Raw genomic sequence first — 20,372 nt, forward strand, 5'->3', positions numbered from 1 at the left:
TCTCTCAAGTTTGTTGACACTTCACTTCCAGGTATGAGCGACCCGGCGCCCGCGGACACGGACGATGGACTCGCTCAGCAAGATGGGTCTCTTCCTGCGGCTGCGAGGATGCTCCAGGGTGAGTAAACCGCACGATCCATGGAACAAAAGTGGATTTAAAGGTACAACGATGTCTTTAAAACTGTACATCTTTATTGGTAAACACACTGGTGCTCTTGTCAATCATCCTCCGGACTGTGGCTTGCTTTTTTGATAGATTGATACACCTTTAATCGTCCCACGTTTGGGGAAATTTGAGATATTACAGCAGTTCACAGAAAAAAAAAAGATTAAACGTACACATTGTAAAGCAATAAACACACATTACACAAACGCATCTTAAGCCATACAGTACACGTATTAAAAATAATAAAACAAACAATTGTGAATCATAATGATGATAAAAACAATGATGTACACAATTATTTAGAAATGATAAAGTACACACATTTTTTCCATGTGACGTCATTCCTACTGGTTTCACTGGGATGTTGGGGGTGCTTCTGGGTGGGGTGTCCCTCTCCTCGCTGCTGCAAACAATGGAACACTTGGCCAAGCTACATTATAGTACGCTTTCAAATCCGGTTAGCGGATCTACAAAGTAAAACACTTAAAAAAAAAACAACCCACAAACGTCTGTGGCCTCATTGTACTGAAAAAACTGACAACAAATATTATAACACGTATTATTTATACTAGACTAGTATAATAGATATAATATATACTTAGAAATAATAAGCAACAGCAAACTCTTAAAATAAAAACGTACTACTTAATTACAACGAAATATAATAAATGCTTTTCAATTTAATCTATTAAGTATATCGGAAAAGGGTCGTTACACAAACATAAATTATGTTTGTTCTATTAAATTTTTTTTATATCAAGATGCTTAAAAATCGCCTCGGCTGAAAACGATGCTCTTATTTTGAAACGTTCCGGACGCGTTACGCGGGTTTGTTCTCAGCCTCTTTACTAACTAAAAAAAAAGCCGCAAAGAGAAACGGGTCCGGTGTGGAGCATCTCCCGGGATGTTTACCTGGCCTGCCTTCGAGGACCACCGTGACTCCCCCCTCCGTGCTCCCGCCGGGCGAGTGAAGACCGGCGGGCAGTGACGGCGGGAGGAAGAGGAGAAGGAGAAGGAGGAGAGGAAGAGGGGGATGTACTGGGCTGTTGGCTTCGCCTCAACCCGGCCGTGTGTGGTGGACCTGGGGCGGAACCACAGCCTCCCTCTCGGGCTGTGCGTCCCGGAGCAGCAGCAGACTCTGCATGGATGCTTCATCGCCGTCCCTCTGCAGGACTGCGGCGGCATCATGACGGCTCTGGTGTCGGACTCCTGGTGGAAGAAGACGCTCTACATCACCGGGGGCGCGCTGCTCGCCGCCGCCGCCTACCTGCTGCACGAGCTGCTCGCCATCAGGTGAGCCTGGTTTGTTTATCTTGACCACCCTTCTTCTGCACTTCCATCTCCACCCTCTATGTGTTGTTGTTGTTGACTTTATATATATATTTATATAATGGAGTCACGCGTCTCCTCATGTGCGAGCGCCGCCGGCACACGAGCGTGTGTAAATGAAGCGCTCCCGCGGTCAGACAGATGACACACATCTGGTCACCTGTGTTTTAAAAATAGAATTTATTTGCATTTAATCCCCCTTTTATTTATCTCCTCCGTAATGGTCGCCACACGTCTGTGGTTCTTATAAGACTATTATAAATCCGTCAATGGATTACTGACCGGATCCACATCCTGTCACAGTGGCCTGGTAGTATCTACTTTCCCTCACCCTCCCTCCCACCCTCACCCCCCCCCCCCCCCCATGATAATCTTCATAACCTTGCATGCCATGATGCAGGACTGACTCACGTGCACGGGACTGAGGCTGGTCCTGCATCATCTGCAGCCAACATGTGATGCATTCATGGTTTGAGAGGAAAACTTTTATTTTAAGGTCAAAAAAAGAGGAGCTTCCTGGGAAATAGTGAGCTTGACCCGAAGAAGTAGATGCTTCACTGGACGTCACTCACTTATTGAAGTGTTTAAGCATCGATTAGATAGAAATTTGAGGTCAAATTCAAAGCTAAATGTTTTTTTTTTATTTAATGTTGAATTTAACCTTTCAAGTGGGTTTACTCCGGACACTCCGGTTTCCTCCCACAGTCCAAAAACATACAGAGGTTGATGAGAACTTTAGGAAATTGTCCGTTGTTATGAGAGTGTGTGTGAATGGTTGTTTGTCTTTGTGTGTCCTGCGATAGACTGGCGCCCTGTCCAGGGTGTCCCCTGCCTCTCGCCCTATGATACTGGTCAATAAAGTCCTACCTAACCTAACCTAACTGGGATAGTCTCCCCGCGACCCTGCGACCCCGACTCCGGGTAGCGGTAGACAATGAATGAATGAATGAATTGTTAAAGCTTTTTTTTTTTTTTACATTTAACGTTTGTTTTAAAATAATAATATATTGAAGGATTGCATTTGTTTTTATTGAATACTTGAATCACGTGGTGGTTTAAGTGTGACGTGCAGGATCGGCTTCAAGTTTGATCGAGTAGCTCGGTATATTTTTGGTGATGTCTGATCACACTATTACACCAACATTATTATATTACATTTCAAAGGCTATCGATTTTGAAGAATAATAATAATCTGGAATATGTTTCTTGAATTATAGGAATTAGAATATCTATTTTATAAATTCAATCATTGCTAAAAACCCAATTTAACCTTTCTATATATTGTATTCAATTTAATTTTTCAATAAAAACTAACTCAAACTTTTAATAAAGAAACTATTTCATTACCTCAACATTACATAACAAATATGAATCAAACTTTCAAATATACATAGTTTGATGCTGTATCATGATGCAGTGTCTTACTTTGGAAAGCCACTAGATGGCACTCTTGGTTTTAATGTTGCCAGGTTTCTTTGAGTTAGTAAATCAGAGCCAAATATTCTAAGACAGAGAGCGACATCTAGAAGCCTTTTCAAAATTCAGACACTGTATCACGATACAGCCTCAAAATCACTACTTTCAACATTTTAAATGTTAAATCAAACCATTCAATAATCGGTCGTCACTGATACACTTCCGTACTATAACCTCAGCAAACACATTATTTTGTCAATTTAAATGGATAAAAAAATTGAAAGTTTATATTTTGCTATATTTTCATTTGGATTTACGGATTTAAAAGTTTTGCGTTTGGACTTTTGGTAAGAAATATAGTGGCACTGGAGGACAAAAAAAAAGGCATCCAACAAATCAGCATAACAAAACAAAAAAGGATTGAATCCTATATATTAATAAATAAATAATAAAACACTTTTTAAACGACTATGTTTAAAAAAAACGTCTTGTTACAGTTCACTAAAAATTTACAGTTAATATGCAGTAGAAAAGTAACTAAAGACCAAAGGTATCCTCTTTAAAATACAAAAAAAACAGATGTATGGAAAAAAAAAACATCTGTAATATTGAGACTACAGATCGACTTGAGGAATCTTCTGATGATATTTGGATCGTTTAATACAAAGCCAGACTCTATAGATAATGTTCCATGAACATCTTAAGAATACACGTGTAAATGTGACATTTTTAAAACACCATAGTGTACATTGTTGTACGTGAGATTTCAGCACCACGGACAGCGGCGGCTTCAGATTACGGAAAAAGGGAGGCTTTAGTCGGATCATGTTTGTGGAATATTATATATATATATATATATTGATCATCCTGAGTCACACCAGAGAGACAGGAGAGCTTTTTTATTCACGTTTTATCCTCTTAAGAAATGCTGGCTGTTGATGAGATAAATACATTTTAAGACCTTCACTTTTTATGATGTTAAATCTGGCAATGGACTGGGTATGTATATATATATATATATATATATATATATTTATTTATTTTTATAATGTGTTTTATTTACTACTTAACCTAAATTGTAGTTTTAAAAAAGTGATTACTTACTGTCTTGTTTAATATGGATTTGTTGACTAGATTTGTCAAACCACTGGAGTCAAGCAGCGTTTGATCCAAAAACAAAGCGACAAGAAAATCCGATTCGATCAACCGCCAGTGTTTCACTGAGAGAGACGACACAGAACCAGGTCTGTCTCCGTCCGAACAATGATGCTCGTTCACTGACATTAATGACCCCGGGATGAAAGACGGGAGCTCTGCTCTCACACATGGTCACTGGCCTGAAATCTGCTTTGAATCCTTTGTCTTCTCTAGAGCAGGGAACGATCCACGATCTCTTCCTTCCTGTCACTTGTTCCATGAACGATTTTTTTGTCCAGAGAGTGACTAGACTCACAGGTCAATAGAATCAGAACCTTTTATTGCCAGTGTTCAGTTCACTAGGTCACATTATTCTTGTATAATACATACTTCATATATATATATATATATATATATATATATGTATATATATATATATATATGTATACTTCATTGACACAACGCGGTCCAAGGAAAATAATGATTGCGAAGCTCCAACTGATTTGACCACTCGTCTACTAGTAAATGCCAATTAACCAATGGATGGCTTTCTCTGTCATAAGATTTGCCGCTTAACAATTCCATTGGATCAGCCAGCTGTCAATTAAACAGGCTATTAGTGCTATCACTGGGTCAAGGTGACCTAGAAATACATATGCAGTGATGGAGGTCGTTGAAGATCGCTGTAATAAACGAATACAATTTTCTGAGGATTTTTTGTAAATGGTGAAGTGTTTTCTGTTGAATTTTTTAACTTAACATTTCAAATTTAACCTTTTTTTTTTTTAAATTATTTTATTACCTTTTTATTTTTTTTTACTGAAATATATACAGTATATAGAAATATTAAGAATTACATTATTTAAAAAACAAAATTGGACTAATAAATAATCTGGATTAATAAATAGATTTTTATATTCTTACTCAAAAAAATAAATACAATTTTAAAATGTAATATTTTTTAGCATTTTTAATTAAATGTGAAAATCTTGCCACCAGATGATACTGAATTTAAATAGCCGCAAATAAAATAAAATGACTTGACTATAAGATTTGGATGGATGGATGGATGGATGGATGGATGGATGGATGGATGGGTGGGTTGATGGATGGATGGATATATGGATGGATGGATGGATGGATGGATGGATGGATGGATGGATGGATGGATGGATGGATGGATGGATGGATGGATGGATGGATGGATGGATGGATGGATGGATGGATGGATGGATGGATGGATGGATGGATGGATGGATGGATGGATGGATGGATTTTCACTCCACTCCTGCCCCCAAACTCCGAATTAAACAATCTAATAGCACGAGGAATGAATGAATCCCTGAGTCTATTAGTGTTGCATCATGGGAGGAGCATTAGTTGCATCCATCTGCTTCTCTGCTCATGAAATGAAACATATGTTAACATGTTCAGTCCACAGGTATAGTTAGTTTTAGTTCAACTGGACCTGTTTGTAATGACGGTGTATATCTGACGTGGTCGTAGGAAGGAGCAGCGGTTGGACTCCAAGGACGCCATCATCCTCCACCAGTTCTCCAGACCCACCAACGGCGTTCCCAGCCTGTCACCTTTCTGCCTGAAAATAGAGACGTATCTTCGGATGGTGGATCTGCCCTACCAGGTGATTCCCTCGCTGTCCAAACCAAACACAGTGACGAGCGGTAACTGAGATACAATTAAGAAGATGAGAGATCCTTGGAGTAGAAACCAGAGTACCCGGAGAAAACCCACACATGCTGAGAGAGAGAGAGTCTCTACAGAGAAAGTTTTGGGTTCTATTTACTTCAAAATATGATCAAGTTTGGAACTGAAAACTCTGGTTAAAGTAATTTAAAAGTAAAACTGTAAAGGTTAGCGCCCCCTACTGGCCTTTGAAAACAGTTTTTCATGTTTCATGACACTGTTTCACCAACACATCACAGATTAAAGCCATGTTTGATAAAAAACTAATACATCAAGTCATTATTGAGACAGTTCAAGTTATTGATCAGATCCAGCTTTGATCCTTTGTGTTCAGTAGGTATTGATTTTTTTAATTAAGTAATTAAATTCAATATATACTGTATACAGTATATTCTTTAGTCAAATATTTTTTAAATAAATTAAATTGGAAAAAAAGGCCAAGTATTCGGATTATTATTTATTTACACATATAGTTTGATATTCTGATTCTAATAATTCAAAATATTTTTTTTCAGATTCAATATTTTTAAATTAGTTGTAGTTAAATTCTATATAAAAATGTCGGTATAATAGTGTCAACGTGATTGATTACGATCATGATCATGTAACTCGGTGCTCGATTAGTATTGTCTGGTGGCACGATTATACCAATATTTATATTGAGTTAAACTATCTTTTTTTGTTATTAGTTGGAAGTAAAATATGAAACTCTATTTGTAAATAAGATGTAATTAATTTAGAAAATTATTTAAAATCTATAATTAAAAAAATAAGTAATAGAAATAAAAATATGAATGATTTATTTTAATTATTAAAAAAAACAATTCAATGTTTAAAACACACATTTCAATCAAAATGTAAAATGTAAAATTCTCCCTCTTAAATCAATATTTACCTCCAGGATTTAAACTCTATTTTCCATCAGAACGAATATAATAAGACAAAGTTCAGGTTCATGTTTGGTTTGCATCAAAGTTTCCTGACGACTCGGACGTGTTTGTGCCGCAGAACTACTTCGACGGACGGCTGTCGCCTCAGGGTAAGATGCCGTGGCTCGAGTACAACCACGAGCGGACATCGGGGTCGGAGTTCATCGTGGACTTCCTGGAGGAGAAGCTGGGCGTCGACCTGAACTGCGACCTGACGCCGCAGGAGCGCGCCGTGTCCAGGGCGGTGACCAAGATGGTGGAGGAGCATCTTTACTGGTACCTTTGATTCCCTCACACTCTGAAAACACTTCCTCGTGCACTTATGTTCCTGAGCGTGAGTCACAGAGAGCTGCTGCAGGGAAACCACTTAGTGCAGTTTTCCATTACAGAGCCGATCCATCTTCTGCACGTGGCGTTAATAGCACACAAGGGGGCGCTGTCCGAGCTAATGCTGCCTCACTGTGATCACGTGAGACCTTTGAATACAAAAACTGTTGTCTTTCACACAAAGAGCAGGTTTGATGCAACACAAAAACACACTTATATACACATATACTTGTATATATACACACAAATGCATATATAGACACACATGCTTACTCACATCCTCTCATACACACGTGCATATGCACGTGCACACAATCTCACACGCATGTACACACAGGCACATGCACAAACACACACACCTACACACAGACAAACATGCAAACAAACAACAGTGAATACACACATGCACATGTAACACACACATGCCTCTAAACACAAATATGCACATAAACACACACATATGCACACACCTACATGCACAAACACACACATGCGCACACAGAAAAATACAGAAATGACTCTACACACACATATGCACAAAATCAAAAACACACAAATGCACACACTTATCTACCGACACTCATGCAAACACAGACATGCCTGTAAACACACATATGCACACACGCCTTCTACATGCACATACATACACCTACACACACAGACACACAGACACACACACACATGCACATACAGAAAAACACAGAAATGCCTCTGCAAATGCACATGTAACACACACACATAAACACACACATGCCTCTAAACACACATATGCACATAAACACACACATGCACACACGCCTTCTACACACACATATGCACACACCTACATGCACAAACACACACATGCGCACACAGAAAAACACATAAATGACTCTACACACACATATGCACACAATCAAAAACACACACACTTGCACACACACACACACAAATGCACACACTTATCTACCCACACTCATGCAAACATACACCTACACACACAGACACACACACACATGCGCACACAGAAAAACACAGAAATGCCTCTGCACACACAATCACAAACACACACAAACAAACCACACACCTATTCTCACACACCTTCACACACACACAAATCTACTCAAACACCTATTCTCACACACACACACACACACACACACACACACACACACACACACACACACACACACACACACACACACACACACACACACACACACAAACACACACACACACACACACACACACACACACACACACACACACAGACACACACACACAGACACACACACACACACACACACACACACACACACAGACACACATACACACACACACACACACACACAGACACACATACACACACACACACACACACACACACACACACACACACACACACACACACACACACACACACACACACAGACAGACAGACAGACAGACAGACAGACAGACAGACAGACAGACAGACAGACAGACAGACAGACAGACAGACAGACAGACAGACACACACACACTAGTGTTGGTGAATAATTGATGTGAGTCTCTGTGATCTTCTGCTGGTGAAGATTCATCGACTGATAATAGAAGTAGAAACACTTGTTATTTCAGATCATTTTAAAAAACATCTCAAGTTGACATTTGAGCTTCAGTCACGCGGACGTGAACTAATCGAGTCGTGATCGTCACCAATGATTCCCAGAAGCCTCTGAGGTTTGAATGAGGTCAGTTTCCTGACGACTCATCAACATTTGAAGCAGGTTTCAACTATATTTTAAATAAATTCTCCTCATGCTTTTATCGGTTTAATCCTCTGATGAGTTGAACTGGTGCTCAGGCAGCACTTTAATGATGTGTTTGGACGACAGATGGAACAGGAAGTGCACGTTTGTTCAGGCTGGAGATGCTTCAGTTGGATTTTCCATCGAACATCATTGTGTGTCATTAACTCATGTTTATTTACCGTTAATTCAAACAATGGTTTTGCTAATGTGCCTTATTTAAGTGTTTTATTTTTTATTTTATTTTAGTATTTTTTATTTATTTGGGATGTAAAACCTGTTTTGTTACATTTATTAAAAATCTGTTTATTTACTTTTATTTTAATTCAAATGTTTCTCCAAATCCTTTCCTCAAAATAGCATTGAATGTGATTTGATTGACTTTAATGACTTAAATAAAAAATATAAAAAATATTTAAATTTAAATAAAAATAAAATCTGTTTATTTATTTGTTTAAAAATCCTCAAAATCCGTTCCTCAAAGATATAATACAGATTATCAGTCATTAGTTAATTGTAATTACATAATATGAATCTGTTTTGTCATTTTACTATGATTTAAATTATTAAAATATGTTTGAAAAAATTCAGTTCATTAAATTTAAATGTTTATCCTTGAAAATCCTCAAAATATTATGTAATTTAATTTATAAAATATTTATCACATTTGTCACAGCTATTGTTGATTCGAATGATCACAAACAATAAAAGAAAAATCAGTTTATTAATTTGTTTTTCATCCAAATATTTCTCGAAATATTACACAATGATCAGTCATTAGATAACTTGTATAATATTAATTTCTAATTGCTATTGTTTATTCGAACGATTAAAAACTATTTAACAAAAATGAATGATTAAATAAGCTATTTCGTGAGTTAATAAGTCATGATCAGGCACAGACACATTAACAGACTAATTATTTGATATATAGTTTTTTGAAGATGTTTTTACGTGTAGAACCACTAGAGGGCAGGATTTATGAATAAACGACTGACGAAGCTTCAATCATATTTATAATAATAATAATAATAATAATAATAATCTCTATTTATATAGCGCCTAATAATAATATATATAATATATAATATAATTGCAATTTATTTACCTTACGTCCTTTCAGTAAACGATGTTATTATCTTGTTTTACTGTTTTATAATAATAATAATAACAATAATCATAATAATAATAATCTTTATTCTTTTTTTTAAATTATTATTATGTTTTGTCACATTTCTTACTTTAATTCAAATTATTAAAATGCAACTTATTTATTATTATTAACATTATTATTATGTTTTGTCGCATTTTTCACTTTAATTCAAATTATTAAAATATAATTTATTCTCATTCACATTTAATTTAAGTCTCAAACTGTTTATCAAATACATTTTTGACTATTAACTTTATTGTTTTGGACCAGGGTATGTTTTGTGAAATAAAAAAACAAAAATATATTGAAGGAAGTTTAAACCTTTCGTTATTTTAACAGATTTAACGCTGCAAATATGGCCCCACATGACACATTAGTGAATTGTTGGAATAAAATATGACAACAAATGAGAAAAAATCAAGTAAAAAAAGAACTTAATGTTTAAATCCTGCTGTATATTCAGACGGAGATTAAGCTTAAAATTCAGACTCAGACTTCTTCTGGTTGTTCTGACACGTTCTCCACATCCTCTGGTGTGTGCAGGACGATAGCGTACTGTCAGTGGGTGGACAACCTGGAGGAGACGCAGAAGCTCCTCTCCATGACTGGTCCTCTGAGCGACACGCTGAAGTGGCTGCTGAGCCACCTGAACGGCAGCATGGTGCGCAGGGAGATGTACGGCCACGGCATCGGACGCTTCTCCAAGGAGGAGGTCTACAGCCTGATGGAGAAGGACATGAGGACTCTGGCCACTCTGCTGGGTGAGACACTTTATTAGCATCATTTCATTGTTTACTGTTGAAATAAATAGTTTCATAATAAGTTTTATATTCTAGTTCCAATAATTAAAACAAGAAAAATTAAATATTTTTTAAATCATATTCTTTTAGATCTGTCGCCTTAATGTATCTAATGGAAATACTGTTGGTAAAAAAAATAACCAGAAACAACTGGGATGAAGCAGAAACTCCTTATTTGGAGCAAAAGATTATTATTGGAAGGCAAATAGAAAAATACAACGATTGACCTTTGAACTCAAATTGAATTGAGAAATCGTCATGTGACATCATGAATCGAAATGAAATGTTAGACATTTGCAGCCTGAATGTTTATTTTATTTTATTTTTTCTTGATAACTATTTATTCCGTTTTTTTGCTTTCCTTATAAGTACATATAAAAAAATGATCCATCATGATTGGCTGAAAGTTTAATCAAGTTGCTCGGTGCTCCTCTAGTACTGTCTGTTTGGACCAACATTTTTATATTCAATTTAAATGACTATAAACTAAAAAATATTGAATTTAGATAAATAAAATTGAAACTATCGGAATTAGAATCAAACTCCACCTGTAAAAATTGAATTAATTTGAAAATTTGGTAAATCTAATAATAAAAAAAACAACACAATTTCAATATCTAAAATAAAGTTTTCAAATTAGAAAATTAACCATTTAGTATTCTGGTACTAATTTACTTCCATATAATTATTTTTAAAACACATGGAATGACATGAATTTTCCTTCTTAGAACAAAAATGACTAAAATTTTTATGAAACAAAGATTAAGTTGTTAAATTGTGTATTCTATGTACATTAGTTTTGTGTCAATATCTTCAATATGAATCATTAATAAAAGGACAGAGGCAATTTATTACAAAAGTATATAAAATAAGTATTTGATTTATTTTGAGTCAATACCATTGTTATAGTCATATTTTGGTCAATGTATTGATGAGAACTTAATACAAAATACAGTTAATAAATGCATTATTTTACTAATCAAGAATGTTTTTATGAAACAGTCACAGAACCATCTTAAACTTTTACTTTACTTTACTTTACCTTAAGAGCGTACAAAAAATATATTTAACTTTTAAAACAACTTCCCAAAGGAGACCTCCTGAGGGATCAATAAAGTTCTACCTAACCTAACCTAACGTAATAATTTGAAGCAGAAAGTCGTTCATGTCGACTCGTCTGGAAATAAAACTGCTTTAATACTGAACCTTTTTTTCTTTTGCTTTCCAAGGTGACAACAAATATTTCATGGGTTCCAAGATTTCAACGCTGGACGCCACAGTGTTCGGGCACCTGGCGCAGGCCATGTGGACTCTTCCCGGAACACGACCAGAACAACTCATCAAAGGTTCGGTTTATTCGATGTAGTTCGACATCTCCACCGCTGGAGGTCAGTGTTTCACCACTTTCATATCGCTTGCGCTCCTTCTGCAGGCGAGCTCATCAACTTGGCCATGTTCTGTGAGCGCATGAGGAGGAAGTTCTGGCCCGAGTGGTTCGTGGACGCCCAGGATCTGGACTACGACGGGGACAGTGACAGCAGCGCGAGCAGCGTCCACCTCACCGGCCTGCTGGACTTGGGTCTTTTCTCCAGGACTGACACCTTGGAGGACAGCGAGGAGGGCAGCCCCTGCAGCGGACCCTCGCGCGGCCCGGAATCTGACCCCTCCCAGTTCGACTCGGACGTCGGAACCGGGTCCGAGAACGACGCCCAACTCAAGGAAGACCAAATGCCCGATTTGGAGGTTTGAATTCCTCCTGGAACTCAGGTGTAGTCTAGTCCAGGACCAAGAGACTCTTCAGCTCCGCCCTCTAGTGGCCAGTGCGGATTCTTACAATTCCAGTTCATGTACGGTCCAGTTGACCCTGAACAATAACTGTCCGCTCAGCGGTTTTATCTTTGCCTTATTTGTCTCGTCCTACGACGCTGAAGTCTCTGCGGACATGAGTTTGCAACGATGGTGAAAAATAACGCACAACTCCAGGAGAGAAGACCCGTGAGCCGATTCGTGTCATCATATGTGTGTCCATCGTCACCGAGGAGATTCGCTCGCTTCACGTCGACATCGAGTTTTACCTCCTATGTTCTCCAAAGTCGAGCTGAAGTAGGATGTTGAGAATGTAAAAGTGGAGAATGTTTCAGAGAGAATCGTTTATTGTTAACACAACACAGCAATAGTTAGTGTAGTTGACTTTACAGAATACAATCAATTAAATACATATAAATCAATTAAATAAATGAATACAATAAGATAAACTACATAGAATAAATCGATTAAAATAAATGAGTAAATTAAATAATTAACCAAATTTAAAGAGTCAGGGTCAGCGAGGTAGAAGTTGTTTTTTAATTGGGGATATAATCTGTAATTAAACTAAAATTTACCAGATTTTGAACAAGAATCTCCTTTTAAAAGATGAAATAAATGATCCAGCTGAGCTATGATTTATTAAAGCATCGATGCGTATGATTGAAAGCGTAGACTCTGGCTCCCCCCAGTGTCAGAACAGTGTAACTGCATTGACTTAGCTCTTCCTCGTGCTTCTTCCCCATATACCGCATGTGCATTTGTCTACAAAACAAGTTGAGATCGTATGTGATTTTGATGTACGTTCGTCCCAAAAAGTTCTGAACACAGCAAAGGTAGAGTCGGATATTTTAAGTCGGCGGTGAAACATACATTCGTGTAAAAAACATGGTCCAAAAGGTCAAATTGCTTTGTTCAAAATGTGTCAATCAAACTGCCAATTGTCTGAGAGAGAGACATGAGAATTTTTTTTTGATTAAGCCTAAGTTAAATAAAATGTAGCTTTTCAAACTGTTCTATAGAAGTATATCAGTGACATCAGAATATTGAATAGTTCAAATGTTGAGATTTTGAATTTTAAATGTATTCATTTAGTATTAGTTGTTAATCCTTGTATTAAATAATTACATTATTTTTATATTGAAAAGTCAAATTTAATTTAATTTGAATAGTTGACTCTGAAAAAAACATATTTTCAAGTCACATCTTTTTAAATATAGAATTTAATATTTTAATTCCAGTAATTCAAAAGTAAACTTTCTAAATTTATTTATTTTTTAATTAAAAGCCTTTTAAATTCAACATATAATTGTAAGTAAAATAGTCCCTCTATGATTGGCTGGAAGTTTGAGTCGTTCTTTTGAAAATTTTGAATATTTTTATTCAATCATAAACATTATTATAATAAAACATTTTATTTAATTAAATTATTAAGAAAATACTCTGTAGAAGTAAACCAAAAAAAACATTACAATTCAAAAAAAAAGTTTTAATATTTAAAATTCACAATTTCAATATTCAATATTCTGAAGGCACTGATGTATTTATACTTTACTAAAAAAGCCGAAGTATTATCGTGAGAACAGTTTTATTGACTTTTTATTAATCATCGATGAAAACCAGCAAATAGATCATGAATCTTCAAATACGATTCAAGTTTTAAATTTGTTAATCACTGCCATGAACATTAACATTTTACAAACACTTTACTCTGTAGATCACTTTCTTAACCACGTTAGACTAGGGTAGCCATAACATTATGACCACCAAACATTGTACAGGTTTTACTTTTTAAAATTTCAATTGGAAGCCAATGTCGCTGGTCATAATCTTACGGCTCTCACAGAATGAACAAACGACAGCCAATGTTTTTTTTTATATTCAGCTCAAGACTCGAGTCGATGAATATCTTCAACCTGCAGCACTTTTTCCACATAATCAATGACACTTTATTTGTTTTTGTTTTTGTCAGGTTATTTTGCACGAGTGGAAGTTGATTTTAACTGATGTTTGTTTGAGTCTAGAAATGAAACCTGAGCCCAGCAGGAAACAGAAACATTCCAGGTGCACAGAAATATACAGAACATTCTCAAAGTGGTTTTAGCCGTTTTTTTGTCCAGATTTAGATTCAAACGTTAATAATAAATCACTATTTTAAATACTTTTAAACAAGAATTCAGTTATTAGCCTGTTTCTAAATTGTGACGTAGTGCCTTAAAGCAACAAATCAAATTGTAGAAACTTCTTACCTCTGGAAATAAAAAAATCTCTGGTTATTTGCAGAAACTGCCTAAATCTGGACATTAAAAACAAAACCTTTTCGAGCTGATGTGTTGAATGAAAAACTGCTGAGTCATGTGACAAAGATTCTGATCCGGTCACTCCAGGCACGACTTCAATCCATCATGTGGTTCTGTGGTTTTTCTTCTGCTCGCGTCGACCTCCGGACGTCCTTTTGCAGACGCTCCTCTTTGTAATCAAGCCATATCGGAACTCTGTGTCACCGCAACGCTGATATCGTACGACGTGTGGAGACGTCACGGGTGACATCGCTTCAATAAAGACTAGCTGTGACAATTGAAAGAAAAACACTTGTTGGTTTTCATGTTTTTGTTAAAAACCTTTTGTGTGTTTTAAAACAAAAATATCTGTTTCCTGCCTCTCACTATATATTCTTTTATTTATCTGTCCTTGTTTGAAACATTTAAGGGAGATTTATGGAAGTATATTAGTATTATTAGGATATTGCATGTCATTTTGAGTTTTTTTTACATAGAGTTTGATAGTTTGATTCCAATAATTAAAAAAGAAATGTTCTAAACTCAATACTTTTTTATTCGTAGCCTATTGAATACAATATATAAAAATGTTGGTATAATGGTGCCACCAGACAATACCGAACGATAACCGAGCTAACTGATTGAACTTTTAGACGATCATGGTGGAACTATTATACTAACACTTTTTCATTGACTTTAAAAGACTGTAAATAAAAAAAAAACCTTGTTTTCAAATCATTGTAGTAGTGATATCAAACTCTACGAGTACATTACATTACATTTTTTATCTTTTAATATTAAAATAAAGAATAAAAAAATATTAAAGATATGTAACTGTAACATACTTTGACGACTATTAGAGCTGTTTGTCAAACTGAGCCTGAGAAACCTGGGTGTTGTATTTGTCAAAGACATGTCTCTAGTTCAACACTGCAGGAAACTGACCAGAAACTGTTTCCTTCAACTGAGAAAAATCTCTAAATTTAGGAAAATGGTGTCACAACACGATCTGGAGTTTATAATCTATGTGTTTGTGTCTTCTCATGCAGTTCATACAAAACTCTGCAGCGAGAATTCTGAGCCGCTCTAGTAGAAGAACTCACATTTCTCCGATCCTTAAAACTCTTCACTGGCTGCCAGTTTCTTTCAGGATCAATTAAAAAATTCTTACTTTCAGATCTATTCATGGTCAGACCTTCCATCAGTGATCTGATCCAGACTTACACCCCAGCTCGGGCTCTGAGGTCTGTGGATCAGAATGTACTGATGGTTCCTGAACACGCTTCAGGACCAGAGGAGAGAAATCCTTCCAGACTGTTGCTCCTAAGCTTTGGAACCATCTCTGTGTTTGATGATCTACTGACTCCTTCAAGAAACATCTTAAGATATTTTTATTTGTGCTTTTCCCTGATTTTCTGGAACTCCTGTGTTATTCTCGGTGTTGTCTTGACCTTTTAAAGTATATATTTTAACTGTATATTGTTTATTGTTGTTAAAGCACTTTGTGACCCTGGTCTTGAAAGATCTTTACAAATAACTATATTACTTACTTACTTTATCAATTAAATATGAGATTAAATTAATATAAAATAAATGTAACACAGGATTCTTTTGAAAAAAGCATTTATCACAAGATTTAAATCGTACAAAAAGCCTTTATCATGAGTTTAGGTCGTATAACGTCACCATATATTACCATAATGTAAAAATTGAATTCAATTATTTAAAAAAATGTTTAAAAACATCAAGAAAGAAATTCAAATTCAAATTTTCTAAAGTTGAAATGGTGAATTTGACCATTCAATATTCTGATGGCACTGATGTACTTCCAAAGGGATCAGGATGGAGTTAACAGAGAAAAAGGAAGCTGGAAGAGAGGAACAGAGGATGGAAGGAGGTGGGGTGAGTTCCACGGTTGAGGAATCAAGATCCCAGGAGACGGAGCAGGTGCAGCCTGCGAGCGAAGCCTTTGGGTCTGATGGAACTGCCAGAGCTTAAAACAATCTGCACCGCTTTTTTAATTTTTTTGTTTAATTCTGGACCTCCCTCAATACCAAAGTCTCCCTCCATCCAACAGATCAACCAACCAACAAAGAGGGTAAACACTGAGCAAAATTAAAACGGGAACTCCCCCGGCGCACCGAGACAAAACGAGGGCAAACAAATTACCGAGAGTCAACAAACGCTGCGGCATCTGCGCTCCTCTGGACTGAAGACCACCTACATGTCCACCGGCAGACCCTCGTGTCCCCAACATCTTCTCGTCATAAATCATGGTGGGAGTTAACAGTTGACACACCTGGAGCTCTTATCACGCAGAATCACTGCTCATATCTGACTTTCTCTTTTTCGGCATCAGATGGAGCCTTCGCTTGCTCAATGGCCCTCTGGCACTGGCAGTGAACTGTCCATCTGCCTCCTGTTGTTTGGCTCCGCCGTGAAAAGGTCCATTGACTTCACCGCTAGAACCTCCTCCCGGGTGATCACCCCCAGACCAGCTGCTCGGGTGCCCCCCAACCCCCCTCCCACACCCACCCCCGGAATCTGTCAGGCAGGACCTCGGACTCGAACTCGCACACATATGCTGGGTTTTTTTTTCACAGACGGGTGGCCCCCGGGGTGGTCGACTTCTCCAGGACTCAGGTGTTGCCCACAGCTCCAGGGTCTTCAAGGGGTGGGACACCAACAGGTGGCGCACTTGGTTATTGTTGTTTCAAAAGCATCAGATTTACTTGGAAGGATTTTGACAAATGTGTTCGACCGTGATTTTGCGACTGCGTTACTCGATTCCAAAAACAACTTCCAAAAACTCAGACAAATCTTCTTGTCTTTACGTGATTTTACAACTATCCTGCCACGATTACGATTCCTGTACTTGAAACCGGATTTGTCGGCAAATTTATCATTTTTTGCTATGACGCAGGTCCGCCAGCAGGGGGTGGAATCAACCCCGGAATTCTTCTTCAAGGGACTTGTTGTATAAACAAAGCGGGCGTGATTACAGCTGGCTGGAGGAGGAGTAAAGCCATTATTAGTTATAATGGACTCCGCCCCCGTAACCTCTTGTTTGCCCAGATTTCAGACTAACTTTATAAAGTAGTAACTTCAAGACATGGTCATGATGAGAGACTTACTGCATCTTGGAGAGGAAGACTTCAAGATTTGAAACAAGCGAGTGAGTCAGGAGAGTTTTCACATTAGTTTACTTTCATGTTCTGGAGTCTGGAATACAGTCATTTACGTGGATTACCTTTAATATTTCAGGACCTGCGGTTCTAATGGAGGTTAAAGAAGACACGGCGCGAGCTGTGAAGATCTCATCGGCAGAGCAGTAAACATCATCCTCTTCATCTTCATCTTCATCATTACTGCGCGGAAACATTTCATCGCAGTCTTCAAAAGTGAGTACAACAATTGTACTTTTACACAAGTTGTTATTAAACTTATAAAAGGGTTTAAAATGATCGCAAATAACGTCAATATACTTATACTTTAAAAGATCAAGACACATAAGACAAACACAGGAGTCTGAGAAAATCAGGGAAAAGCACAAATAGAAATGTCTTCAGATGTTTCTTGAAGGAGTCAGTAGATCATCAAACACAGAGGAAGATCGTTCCAAAGCTTAGGAGCAACAGCCTGGAAGGATTTCTCTCCTCTGGTCCTGAAGCGTGTTCAGGAACCATCAGTAGATTCTGATCCACAGACCTCAGAGCCCGAGCTGGGGTGTAAGGCTGGATCAGATCACTGATGGAAGGTCTGACCATGAATAGATCTGAAAGTAAGAACCAGAATTTTAAAGTTGATCCTGAAAGAAACTGGCAGCCAGTGAAGAGTTTTAAGGATCGGAGAAATGTAAGTTCTTCTACTAGAGCGGGTCAGAATAACATGCAAATATTTACTGCGTGCATTTTTCCTTTTGTAAGTGGCGAATGCATGTAACTTATCTGCAGGTAAATGTTATTTCACACACAGAATTTCAAGTTTTACATTACAAAACATTTTACATTACATTACATGTATTTGTAAATACCAGGATTCAAGTTACAAATATTACAGTTGTGGATACCACAAGACAAGTGCAACCATTGGATATTTGCAGATCACCCTCTGTGTAGTTACACATATTTATGAGACAAAAACAAGCCCATACATCCTTAAGATAAGAGATAGATAAGATCAATGAATACAATTATAAACAGACTTCCTGTTAGAGTTTAAAAAAAAATGTATCTAAACTGGAAGATAATTAAGATAAATAGACCTGAAAATATGAAAATACCGGTAAAGGAAAGTTTGGTAAATATATGTTTACGACATACATTGTGAAAAATAATTCTGCCTGGTTGTGTGATTGAGTTTGACACCCCTCGGGTTGAAGGTGGAACACAAGTCTAGCTTCACGCCCGAATGACTTATTAAACATCTATAAAAAAAAAAAGCTTCAAACTCTAAAAACGCCGCGACCAGGAGACGCGTCTCGTGTCGACTCTCACTTCCACCTCTCACCATCCATCATCCGTCGAGAGTGATAAACTTCCTCGTCGAGTTACTTTCTTCCTGAAGATCCTCCGAGGAAGGGAGTGATATGAGTGATACGCTGGCGTGAGCAGAGACCCTATCATGACTCCCCTTCTGTCGACACATTACCCCCCCCCCCCCCCCTCACCTTCTCCTGGATGTTATCTCCAGACGCTTAGGCCTTAATACCCTGATTGTTGAGCAGTAAAAAAAACAAAAACAATAATTAGCAAAACCCCAAACAAGACTGAGGGGTGAATTTGAGAGCTTTCCTGTGATGTGTCACCCCCTACCTTTATCCTCTTCTTCTTGAGGTGGCGGGGGGGCTCGGGGAGGTGTTGGCAAAGCCTCTTTAAACTCTCTGGTATTATAGAGGATTATTTTGCGCTCAGATTTTTTCTCTCTCTCTCCTTCATTCTCTTTCTTTTCCAGGTTGTGGCAGACACGCTACGTAAACAGTTTGTGTCACACTTGATTGCGTTTGTGAAATTAAAAAAGCCGGAGTGACAATAGAGGACTGGGACATTGACACCATAAGACCAAGGCTCTTATGGTGGAGGGGGGTAGGGGAGGAGGCCCCCAGGAGACAGAGCGACCCTCAGCCAGCAACAACAATACGAGACCTTGTCCTTCAGAGAGAAAACTCCAGAGCTCTCGGTCTTCAGGTCTATCTGCGCTGGGCCATCTGCTCCTGCTCTTCCTCCTCCTGTAGGGAAGGTTTGAGAATCATCTACTCCATGTGTTTGCACTGGAGGTGTGTGTAGGTGTGTGTAGGTGTGTGTAGGTGTGTGTAGTTGTGTGCTTTCCTCTTCTCATTTACTCAGCGAGAGCAACATCTGTGCCTGGAGTCCACACTCTGGAAAGGAGGAACTCAATACACGGAATTGTATATTTATTTAGAATGAAGGTGCGCCGAGTACTGAAGTTACAAAATGAGCCAATAGGGGGCACTGCTTCACTACAAAAGAAGAACGCTTTCTCGCTATTATTATAATAATTATTTAATTCTCAGACTACCTCTTCCTTAACTTTAACACCT

At 37.5% G+C, this 20,372-nt stretch overlaps 1 protein-coding gene across 1 annotated transcript; it reads left to right on the top strand.

The window, feature by feature from the left end:
* Positions 1–1,047: 1,047 nt before the first annotated feature.
* On the top strand, positions 1,048–15,116 carry faxcb (failed axon connections homolog, metaxin like GST domain containing b). Its single transcript, XM_087805359.1, has 6 exons — positions 1,048–1,459; positions 5,555–5,690; positions 6,761–6,957; positions 10,471–10,688; positions 11,957–12,073; positions 12,160–15,116. The coding sequence occupies exons 1-6, from the start codon at positions 1,200–1,202 to the stop codon at positions 12,474–12,476; spliced, it is 1,245 nt and encodes a 414-aa protein (XP_087661485.1). The 5' UTR covers positions 1,048–1,199; the 3' UTR covers positions 12,477–15,116.
* The last annotated feature ends 5,256 nt before the right edge of the window (positions 15,117–20,372 follow it).

Source organism: Callionymus lyra, chromosome 13, assembly GCF_982586985.1.
Source record: "Callionymus lyra chromosome 13, fCalLyr1.hap1.1, whole genome shotgun sequence".
In the NCBI taxonomy this organism is placed as follows: Eukaryota; Metazoa; Chordata; class Actinopteri; order Syngnathiformes; family Callionymidae; genus Callionymus; species Callionymus lyra.